At 41.4% G+C, this 12,051-nt stretch overlaps 1 protein-coding gene across 3 annotated transcripts in view; it reads right to left on the reverse strand.

Moving 5' to 3' along the window:
- Positions 1 to 1,835: 1,835 nt before the first annotated feature.
- The window catches only part of MYOM1 (myomesin 1), a 190,403-nt gene continuing 180,187 nt past the window's right edge, over positions 1,836 to 12,051 (reverse strand). For all 3 annotated transcript variants that reach the window (XM_077135888.1, XM_077135886.1, XM_077135887.1), the window contains 5 exons: positions 10,185 to 10,348; positions 7,640 to 7,676; positions 7,395 to 7,417; positions 5,552 to 5,607; positions 1,836 to 2,617 (listed from right to left, as the gene is read on the reverse strand). In XM_077135888.1, the coding sequence (XP_076992003.1) occupies positions 2,324 to 2,617; positions 5,552 to 5,607; positions 7,395 to 7,417; positions 7,640 to 7,676; positions 10,185 to 10,348 (574 nt within the window). In that variant the 3' untranslated portion in view covers positions 1,836 to 2,323. The remainder of the gene's footprint in view (positions 2,618 to 5,551; positions 5,608 to 7,394; positions 7,418 to 7,639; positions 7,677 to 10,184; positions 10,349 to 12,051) is intronic.

Below are 12,051 nucleotides of genomic sequence, written 5' to 3' on the forward strand. Positions count from 1 at the left end.
GTGGGTGGGCTTGTTTTTGCAGAAGGGCACAAAGCTCCTCTCCCCTCCTGCACACTGGACTACAGCATTTGCATTACTCTGGCAAGATAACTGCTCCCAGTAACATCCTGAAAAGAAGAGCCCCAAGCGTGGTGTTGTGTTATTTATAACTTCAGTTTGAATCCCAGGACCGTGAAGGCAGGCAGTTGCTGACCTGCATTAGTGGACGTAGGCGGAGTGCCCAGCATGTGACTTGGCTCAGGATCTGCTGAGAGAGCCCGTCCCTGGCTCTTAGTTGTTTACGACGAAAGGACAATTCCCGTAACAGTAAACCTTAGTGGGCAGAAGTAGAAGCCCCTTGCAGCACAGGGGTGCAAGGGGGGGAGGCTGAAGACCACCTCTGGAGAACAGGCTTGTGCAAATTCAAGCAAAAGAAGATGCATGGCAGACAAAGTGCTATCGTGCTTCTGCTTTTATTTGTCACATTGTGCATTTTCAAGGGTAAATGTATGTGGATACCTGTTTAGTGTTACTACATGTTGTTCTCAGTATCTGTTACCTCCAAACTGGTGGGCAATGAAACTGCTTTTAGCTGGTACTGCACTACAGGAATTCCTGCTCAATTTCACAGCAGCCCTACTACATATAATCCTGCTGGGGCTACATATAAACCTCTTATACACTGTATATTTATTCTTTATGTGTAAAGAGTCAGACTGGATTAATATTATATTGCTTTGTTTCTAGTGGGCCCACCATTGTCCAGGAAATGACTGTTCTGGTTTTGCAAATAGACAAATGTTTTGGTGCCCCTTGAAAATTTTATCCCTTCCTCCCCTCCTTCCTTTTTGTGGGCTTATTTCTCACTGAAAGGGTAGGATAAGCTAGTTAGTGTATATAGTCAGATGACCAGTGTCAAAGAGTTTGAGTATCTGCAGACCTTCCTCACACCACATCTTCCCCAATGTGTAAAGCAGCCTCTGCTGATCACAAGCCAAAACTCCCTTTGAGCCCAGAAACATGAGAAATTACATGCGGTAACTTGTTCTCAGCATGCAATTTCACAGGCCAACTAGAAAATCTTTCAAACTTTTATTTCTGACTTCAACATTAAAACAAACAAAAAAATTAAAGCCATCACTGACTCACAAGGGTAGGGACTTTATCAAGATTGTAAATTGGTTATTGTAGAAGTTACCATCATAAACCTATGCATAGAATTTGAGAAGACAACAGGTTGAATGTCCACAATTGCTGATTAGAGCTTAATAAATCTCTGTTGAGTCAGAATCTACTTCATATCCAAGACTGAGAGAGAAACAATCTGGAGACTTCCCAGATAACCCTGAGAGAGGGGTTTGAAAAATACTATTATCTACTTTGGGAAAGTGGTTCTTAGAAGGCTGTGAATTTGGCTCCTTACTTCTAAAGGAATCATTCTCTTCCTGATTGAAACAAGAGAAAATTAGAATGAAAGGAAAGGGTTGTAGATTTCAAGAAACAAAAAAGCAAGGCAAAGACTTCTATGCACGTTGCATTGGCAAACTTACCTCTTCAGCATTTTTAACTTTTGCATCGAAAGCAGCTTACCAATAAGTATAAATGTCATATATATTGTTATGAAAAAATTATTGCTATGAGATAATAAGTCACATATGAATGTTGTACACAACTTTAGGGTTTGCACTTAATCCTAAAGTGTTCACCTCCATCATGTCTATTTACACTATATTCCTATTTACTAAGGGAAAACGGGTTTCCTTTACGCTATGATTCATCATTAATAAGTCAATACTTCCTCTGGTTCTGGGATGCTCTTTTTGTTCAAAATTAAAATACACACATGCACACATGAGTGGCGAAGAGGAAAGGTGTGCCAACTGTTTATTAACACTGAGGAGGTTTCCAATAACAAGACTGCCAACAGAAATGCACATCAATTTCATCGCAACACACAAAATATACCGGTTGGCTTAAGGACCTGTCTCCTTGTAGAGCAGCAATCCACGAGCATTTCCTGGAACAAGCCTAGCCAAAGCCAAACCTGCTCCCCACACCTTCTCCCACTCTCTGACATGTTCAACATTCCTCCAGCTTTCTTCTGGTTTTTCCCCTTAAAACCATCTCCCATTATATGTACTACCAATGGCATTCTCTTAACCCATAATTTGCAGATAGAGAAAAACTATTCAAATGTCTTTAGTTGGTGCTCTTTTTACATGAGTAAAAGATGAGACAACTTCTCCCACCCCGAAGCCAGCAGGAAAATAAGGAGCAGCCAGCACAAGCCTTCGCTTGGCCGTGGCCAGCCTAGGCCTCCTCGCGCACACCCGGCCACCTACGGTCACTTGGACCTCTTATTTCCTTTCTGGGCCTCTGACTCGGCCCTCGGTGCCTCGTCCTCGGGGATGAACACGCTGACGGTGAAGTCGCTGGTCTCAGTGCCGAACTTGTTCTTCACAACCAGGCTGTATTTGCCCGAGTCGGCCGCGCTCACCCCAGTGACGCTGAAGTAGGCTATCTTCCCTGCTTCGAACTTGAGGCTGCAGTGATCGCTGGAGGCCAGAAGCTTCTCGTTCTTCAACCAGGAGACCTCCGGGGCAGGGTCGCCCCACACGTTGCAGGTGAGGTTGAGGGCCTGCGGGATGGGGGTGGGGGTGGGGGGGGAAAGGGGAGAGATCAGACAATACGGATCCACTTTCCAGAATCTTCCTGGTGGTCCGGTAGGCTCAGAGGGAGGAGGAGTAAAAACATCCCAGAGCATGGTTTTATGTGACCCTTGTTACTTTCATGCACCCATGTGAGTTAAAATTGAAATCTAATTTGAATAGGTTTCTTGGGGCCGGGCCCATCTGGTTTCTGAAATACTCATCAAAAGTATATGGAGGAATTTATTTCTTTCCCCTTCTCCACTTTCTCCTTTATAAACACGAGGCCTTTTGCTCTCAGTGGCATTTTGGACTCTTGTCTCGGTAGAGAAATCTCGTTGCCCCCTGATCATCACCTGCTCCCTTTTGCTTTTCATCTGCATCACACAGCCTGGCAGCAGAATCGCAGCAGCTGCTGCAGATAAGGTACCAGACTTTCAAATTCCATCTTCCTCATTTTCCTTCTCTCCCTGCACCCCACCCCATCTGCTGCAGTTGCAAAGGTGCTCTATCAAAATGTATTCCTTAAGAAAATACTCCCACCTCGGCTGAAGCCCTCTTCTTCTAAAAGACCAATAGTTAGGCCTACGGTTTTATTTGCCATACTTTTTAATTAACAATTCCATTGAAATAATTATAGATTCATGTGCAGTTTAAGAAATAATAGAGAGACACTGTGTAGACTTTTCCTAGTTTTCCTCAATGGTCCCTTTGGCAAAACTATAGTATAATAACACAGCCAATGACATAATCCACTCATCTTATTAGATTTCCCCACTTTCATCCATTTTTGCGTATGTGTGCTTAATTCTAAAAAATTTTTATCAGTTGTGTAGGTTTGTGTGCCCATCACCACAGCAAGATTCAGAACACTGTCCTCACAGCAAGGACCCCTCGAGATGCCCTTTTGTGGCTGCGCCCACTTTCCTCCCCCCAATTTCCCTTCTCTATGTCTAACCCCTGGCAACTGCTAATCCGTTCTCCATTTCTAAAATTCTACCCTTTTGAAATGTTATATAAATGGGATCCGACTATATGTAACCTTTTGGGATTGCCTTTTTTCACTCAGCATAATTCCTAGGAGATTCTTCCAAGTTGTTGTTAAGTATCAATAGTTGGTTCCTTTTTATTGCTAAGTGGTTTCCGTGGAATGGAGCTGCCCGCTGAGAGACATCCGGGCTGTTTCCATTTTGAGCTATTATGAATAAAGCAGCTGCATGGGTAGGTTTTGGAATGAACAAAAGTTTTCATTTCTCTGGGTTAATGCTCAGAAGAGTAATTGCTGGTCCATATGAAAACTGCATGTTTCTTTCTTTCTTCTTCTTCTTTTTTTTAAGAAACTGCCAAACTGTTTTCCACCCTGGCTGTACCATTTGATTTGACAAATCCACCAGCAATGTATGAGTGATTCAATCTCTCTGCATTTGTTGTTGTTACTATATTTTATTTTGGCCACTCCGATAGATGTGTCATGATACTGCTTTGTGGTTTTAATTTTGCTTTTCCCTGGCAGCTAAAAATGTTGAATTTACTTCACATTTTAAATTCCATTATTGTATTTTTTTCTAATCCAAATCTAGAAACTATAGGGAAAAGAAGTAGGGCTCACAGTATGCTGGGAAAAGGATATCCTTCTGAATATTCTTCTGAAGTGCCTTATGGGATCACTTGTTAACTTCTTTGTAGAAGTGTCATTTAAAATTGGGTAGATTAAGACATTTGTTTTCCTCCCATAATTAATTGGCATTTCTTATCAAATCATTCCATAATACATTTCAGGAAAAAAAAAGTCAAACTATGGCCATCAATCTCACTCAAGCAGCTCAGGTATATGGTATCAGGAATTGTGATTACTTAGAGATTAAAACTTTTAATAAAACCAAACAAAACACCCCCAAACATCTCTGGCATCATGGAAAGCCATTATCCATAATTTAGGCGTGAGTTAGAGTTTCCAAAGTGCTTTTGCATATATCCTGTCTTGCTTCTCCCTATGAGCCAATGAGTTGGATACTGGAAAATGGACTTAAAAACAACCCTGCAAAGGTTGACCTTATGGCTAACCGTGGTCATATTTTTCACCCGTGAAAAAATGGCAGCTACCTCTCATTAAAGCATTTGAATATGTCTTGCTTCATTACCCAATTTCACTTACCCATTGCATTCCTTCATTACCCTTTTGCAGTGGGAAAAGGCTCTTTTCCACTGCATTTATCCATAACCCTATGAGTGGTCTATTAAACTCATTTTAACAAAATATGGGGATGAAAAAAGTAAACCTAGGTTAGAAATTGCATTCATTGTCTTTCAGAGAGATTATTATGGAACCAGGAAATCCCAGTTTAAAATCTAAGCAGAGGGTGGGCCACGGTGGCTCAGCAGGCAGAGCTCTTGCCTGCCATGCCAGGGACCCAGGTTCGATTCCTGGTGTCTGCCCATGTTAAAAAAAAAAAAAAAAAAAAGCAGAAAGGAATCAGTTTTCAGGAGAAACACAGCCTGCTGAAGCACACTGAGCAGGATGTTTCTCTTCAAAGATGAGGCATGGAACAATACAGTCCATTTTCCACTAGGGGTTAAGAGTTTGTTTCAATTCTATTCGTCATGTAATTATGATCAAACATTTTTAGCTTTCTGTAATTTTAAATGCTAACACTGGAAAGATAATTAGTAGTCCATATACGTCCACAAGACACAAATGTGCAGAGTGGGAAAACTCTGATGCTTGGCCCACGAAGCTCCAGATGATCAGAAAACTGACCGTATTTTTAACCTTGTTATTTGGCTATCCTCAAGTCAAAAGATAAACAGCCATGGTATAAGATGAAGATGGTGCGATGTCAAAGGAAGGGACAAAGCTGGGACCCTGGAACCCAATCCTGGAGGGAAGAAGCGGAAGAAGCACAGCAGGAGTGCCCCATACTCACCTTGCCCTCCTGGATGGTGACCACGTCTGGGAGACCGCCCAGCACCCGGGCACGATCTGCAAGCAAGGGCATTTCTGATTAATCCTGAAATGAAGAGGGTCAGTAACACCATCCCACGACCACCCCAGGGTACCTAATTTTCTAATCTAGGCTCCCTCTCCTTGGGGCTTGGGGAGGCACAGCAGATCTCTGTGGACAGGGTCGAAGCCCCGTTTGGCCTCTTTGATGTATTGCCCTATGATTATAAAGGTTTCATAGTCAAAGAGCCATTTGCCAGGGAGACCTGGAGGCTCCTGCAGATTTGGGGGTTTTTTAAGCCCTTGCCACACAGCTCCCCTTCATCTTCTACTACAGCAGCAGGTTTACAGGACCTTGGTAGTTCTGGGTGGTGCTGTTACAGCATCTATGTACGGCTGTACGGTAACCAGGGGACAAGGCGGGAGAGGGGGAGCTGAAGTCCAGGCCTTACACCCCTGACTAACCTCAGCCTCTTTAGGAGGGCACCTTTCTGAAAGTCACCCAAAGGCCTTCTTTCCAGTGCTCACTCAGTGGCCACTACCCTCTCATTTTTAGGCCTGCTTCAGCTCATTTGCTATCCTTCATGCTTGCTTCTCTGATACTCTTCTCCACCGAGTCAGGGCATGGCTTTGAATGAGATCTGAAGGTGTCCACTGCTGAGCCCAGTACTCTACGTGCCAGCTGAGCCTGTAATCTGAGTCCCTGTCCTCTTGACAATTCCCTTGGAGGGTTGCAGGGAGGACCTCTGCCCCTTTATCTGTCAAATGAAGGGCTGCCTTAGATCTGTGGACTTTGTCCCCAAACTCTGCTCAATAGCATTCATGGGACTCCTATGAGAAGACGCTGAGTCAGGGGACCACACCCCAACTTCAATTAAAAGTAACTTTGCTTTTACCTATTTAATATATGGGATCTCTGCAGACGATTGTATTTGAATGAAGTGTTTTGTGGTGTATAAAAGTTAAAAAACACTGAGCTAGAGGACTTCTGAGGACTCTTGCAGCTCTAATCTAAGATCTCAGGAAAGAATTCTTGGACTTGACCATCAGTTTCTTGCTCACACAAGTTCTAGAATTTGGAAAGAGGCTGTCAGCTGGCTGTGGACTTGGCTGGGCCGGGGCTTGCAGGAGCGGGGGACACAGTGCATGCAGGACAGTAGATGCTGCCCTCCTGCTCCACAATGACGTTCAAACTCTGGTTCCCATGTTAAGGAAGAAACCAAATCATTATGAGAGAGTAGCCAGTGACTCCTGGGATCTTAAAACATTGAGATCCTATGACACTGAAACAAACAGCCAATGGAATGAAGAGATGTGGAAATTAGAAGTGAGTATGCCTCTGGGTGCTCAGGCTTGACAGTTTGGTGTTTCTTCACTCAGACTGGGTCTAGCTCAGTGAAAGTACTAAAAGCCTGATTTGGGTTTATCTTTCCAGCATTCTTGGGAACACGTGGGAGTATCTGTTGTGGGAAAAGTTACCGTGATTTACCCGACGTCAAGTCTACAACGCTTCTTGATTTTTCTTTTCTTTAATGTATGTAGAATTCTCTGCTACACTGTGCCTGCGAGTGATTAACAGTCTATGGTGTGACGGCCAGCCAAGAGCTTTATCAGAATGTCTGGGTGGGAGCTGAAATCAACAGCTGTAGGACATTCTTACAGTGTAACCTGAAACCTTCTTTTCAGACATTCCTACTTAAGGAACTAAAATGAAAACATATGTAGAGCACCTAAGATTTAAAAAAATAAGAAAAAAGAAAGACACTTTCACTCTTCATCTTGCAGTCATGACAGCAAATTGAAAGTTATGAAAGGGATGTACTTACTTTTCTCTGCAATAGCAGCTTGCCTGTGGTTGAAAAAACAAAGAATTTTACATTAGTGCTAATTCAAAGAAGCTAACCTTGATCATATTTTATTGCTTCAGAAACATTTTGCTGCTCAATCTAACAATGGGAAGTGTTCTTTTTACTTCACTTGCCGAAATAAAAGAACAACCCTTTCTGACACCTAGAGAAGGTGTCAGAGAAATTCGTACACTTAAATGGCATTCACTAGGAACAAGACTTACTTTAACCTCTGGAATTCTGCAAAGGCTTCGTCATATGCTTCAAAAGAAAACAGAAAAGTTAGAATTCTCTCACACAGAATCAGCAACACACAGAGGCCAATTAAAATTCATAACACGAGTTAATTGTCATCAGTCCAAACCTACTTTGAATATGACTGTGCCTATGTGTTCACTCTGCAAATTAATGTATTAGCAAGAGAAGCAAGTACTTTCTAGGTAGAAAATACGAACTCCTTGGTTTTAAATATATTTAAGCCAGCGAGAAACCTTCAAATTTTCCAACTGAAAGGTCGAGATTATCTCCACTAGAGAGTAAATGGGAATAAAAGCCTGTTTCAAATAAAAGTTGGTTGTCTAATAAGCATCCTGACCATCAAAAAAGCCTTTTTCTTATTAAGTTATTCCAGACGTCACAGCGTCCTAGCTAGACAGTTATGTTTTCCTGTTATTTCGTCTGGCCTGGATATTTGGGTAAAAGAATATAATGAGCTACTGTAATCACAGTGTGTGCCAACACTTGCCTGAAGCAATGTTTTATGCCATGATGAAGATGTGATAAATGAAAAGGAAACAAGAACTACATGGTTCTAAAAATTTGTTTTTGTTTAGCTTGCAGAATTAGTTGCTTTAACTGAAAACTTCAAGCAAAATGGCAGCTTCATTTGGAAACTGTGCTCACCTCATCTTTAAATTTGTCTGGGGTCTAGGGACCCTAATATATTTTTTTGAGGGGGGTGCATAGTTTGGGAATCGAACCCAGGTCTCCCACATGAAAGGAGGGCATTCTAACCACTGAACTACCCGTGTACCCTCAGGGACACTAAGACTTTAAATCTAGAAAATACTTAGTACTAGTCAACCCATTCCCCCACCCCACCCCTACCCTCTTCCCTCTTCCCCTCATTTTACAGATGAGAAAATTAACTATTAAGTCAGGCTTAAACTCTCTGGTTTTTTTTTTTTTTTTTCCTCATCTGTAAAATGAGGAGATGGACTAGTAGTGCTAAACTAGGTTAAGTGTTCAGTGCTTTTCTCCACCCACCCCGCCCCATACTGAGAAAGAGATGGCTTCATGGTGGTCGCAACATGACAAGACAACCCCGAGCCTCTTACCTCAGGTGGATGCAGGAGAGGTGTAGTTAAATAAGCTTCTGGTAAACCAGAGTAACAATGATTTTTAAAAAAAATTTAAATGTACACACCCACTCATTGTTTCCCTTTTACTATTGTGTTCCAAGTGTTCAGATGGACTGCAGAAGAAATTCCCTATCATGGGATGGATGTGACTCAGGCACATCCCAGGAATGTTGTGCTCCCCGGGAGAAGATGACTCCCATTTACCACAGAGATCCTTTAATGAGTCTGTCCAGTTAGAAGGAGTGTGTGGGCTGAGGCTCAAACAACTAAATCCAAGGCTAAAATGCTGCTCTCTAAAGGAATATATTATGAATATATTTGGTTCTCTCTGAGGATTTAAGAAATTGAGTGATTGGGGGTGCAAGGGTAGTTCAGTGGCAGAATTCTCACCTGCCATGCAGGAGATCCAGGCTCGATTCCCAGCCCATGCAACCCCTCACCCCAAGAGAAATTCAATATGGTGCCGCAATAAAGCAATAGTCACATGGAAAAAGAATGAAATGTGACCCTCACCACAAGCATACAAAACAACAACTGTGACTGCATAGATTGCATTTTAATATATTAAGAAGTGGAAGAAAGTGTCCTACAGCCTACCCAGATAATGTAATATAGACTCTTTTATTTCTCTAGGAAAGAATACGATGAAGAGGATGGTCCCATGGGAGGACAGAAGTGGTATGCTGTGTGTGTGTGTGTGTGTGTGATATTTTAAACATTAATACCGTGCAACACCTTTCGACTTTGTTCTGACATAGAAACTTTTTGCCCATTTACCTCTCATTCCTTTTTTCTCTTTTTCCCTACTCTCTCCAGAAATACCCCCTACCCCCTTCCAGCAGATGACCAAGAAGTAGCGGGCCATTAGGACCCAATTTCTTCAACTTCCCTCTGTTCTCCTCAATATCTGCCTCTGTGGCTTCCCACTCACTTCCCTCTAGTTTCTGAAGATGCATCCCTGCTTCTTGCCAAGTCCTCACATGTGCTCTTGATGTCGAGCCTTCCTGCTCTTCAGAACTCTGACTCACCCATGACCCTCCTCACTCACACCTGCCACCCTTCCAGCTGCTCATTTCTTGGACTCTATGAGAATGTTCAAATTTCACTCACTATAAAAATACACTTTTCCAAGTGTCCATCCTTCCTTCTGGGATAGCAAATCAACCCACTCATCTTCATGGGCATCTTCCTAAAAGAGCAGAGCATGCTCATGTCTGTACTACTTTTCACTGATTCTCCAGCTGCTGGCTTCTGCCACCAGTGCTGAATCAAATCTGCTTTATAAAATCAGCACTGACCTTTCAGTACTCAAGCGCAATGTCCTCTTTTTACAGCTGTCTTTTTCTTTTTAATTTTTTAAGGGCCCACAACTTTACAATAAGGTCCACCCTACAGAATTTCTGCTTACCTTGTCCAGAAAGATCCACCATCTTCTGGTGTGTGGTTTTGCCATCGAAGAGCTCCATTACATACTTGCCTTTGTCGTTGGGAGTGGGCTCATTGATTTGTAACCAAATCTGCTCCCCAGTGACTCCACTCTTGACTCTGTCTGTGTACTTAACAGCAGTTCCACTGTTAAGAGTCAAAGAAAACATCATTAGTGTTTGCCTTCATCCAGAGCTGATCCTTAGTTTTTTCTTGAAGGTCTTACCACAAGGTTTTACAGACTTTCAAATAACATGGGACTCCCATATATTGCTCCTCTGCTTCATCGAAATTATTGGCCCTGAGCACAGAATTTGGATTCCAAGGCCCAGGCAGGGAGGGTGAAGGCTCAGATAGTCTGAACATTTAATTCCCCAGAACAGATAGCAACATCGCTACTTCTGAGTGGTATTACCCTGTTTTGATTTGGGTTTGTTGGTAGGACTGAGGAAATCTTTCAAACTAAAAGGTCAAACTATGCATTTTTTACTGCATACTTCATGCAGATGACTTTGGCTATTAATGATATTTTTACATGCTGGTCAAAAAACATACTTAAGGAGTTTAGTCTGTGCTGGACATCTAGTTACAAGCATTGTTACAAGGCTATTTAAAACATCTGTAAATGTGCTTTAGAAAATAGGGTCAAGAGTAAATGAGAAGCAGAGTTGCTGCCAAAATGAATGAGGCACATGCACTGTCCCTGGACATGAGTTTCTCAGTATTCTATAAGCAGGTCAAGAGCACACATTGTATTCTCTATAAGAGAATAAATGAGAAATAAAACTTTGGCTTTGTGATCTGATGGTCTAGAAATATACTGTCATAGATGAAATAAGAAGATAGGTAGATGTGCTCTTAATTATGCTAAAAGAAACTTTATGAATAGTGTGTAAAAATGTGAGGAAATAAGAAAAAAAGCAGCACAAAACAACATTATTATAGTCACAATAATGCACAGAAAAAAGACTGGAAGGAAATACCCTCAAATGTTCTTACTACGGCTAGTAAAACTATAGATGATCTTATGTATTTTTTCTAATCTGTAACATAAATGTATTTTCTAAAACAATTTTATTATGTTTGTAGTTGGAATTAACAAAATAAACTTAAAAAAACAGGGTATGTTAAAGCCTCCTCTTGATAAAATTATAAGGGGGAAAAAACAGGAAAACAAAATTCTCCACCAAAAAAAATTCTAGATTTCAAATAAATATCTATCATGTTTCTTATAGCAGTATATTCTTTAAAAGATATTAAAAATTAAAATACCAAAAAATGCGAGGTAAAGGAACCCATCTATCCCCTATAGAATTTATTCTGAGCAATACTTATGCCATAGAGTGTTAGACAGGACAGCAAGTTCTCTGTTTTGCTATAATAAATCTGTTTTAATTCTTTGCCCTCAAACATACATATGTATGTTACATTTGTAAGAGCTTCATGATTATAAAGCACCATCATTTCATTAGCACATTGGATCCACCCATATTTTAAGGTAAACTAGTTCTTACTACTCCTATTTCACATGAGAGGAAACTGGGACTTAGAAATTAAGTTGCCTGTATACAGTAATGTGGAAAGTTAGGAGCAAAATCAAGACTAAAACCCATTTCAAAGTTTTTTCCATTATACCACATACCTACATGAAAAAAGTGAAGACAATCCTTCAATTCCTGAATCCCATAGGCACACAGAACTCATTTGGTTGACTAGACCAAATAACTTAAGAAGTTATCAATTTCCTCAAAAAACATTGAGTTAAAATGTTTTTTTTCAGGGGTGGGGTGGGTGCATGGTTCGGGAATTGAACCCAGGTCTCCCACTGAACTACCCATGCACCCTAAAAT

This window comes from Tamandua tetradactyla, chromosome 18 (genome assembly GCF_023851605.1).
Source record: "Tamandua tetradactyla isolate mTamTet1 chromosome 18, mTamTet1.pri, whole genome shotgun sequence".
Lineage (NCBI taxonomy): Eukaryota > Metazoa > Chordata > Mammalia > Pilosa > Myrmecophagidae > Tamandua > Tamandua tetradactyla.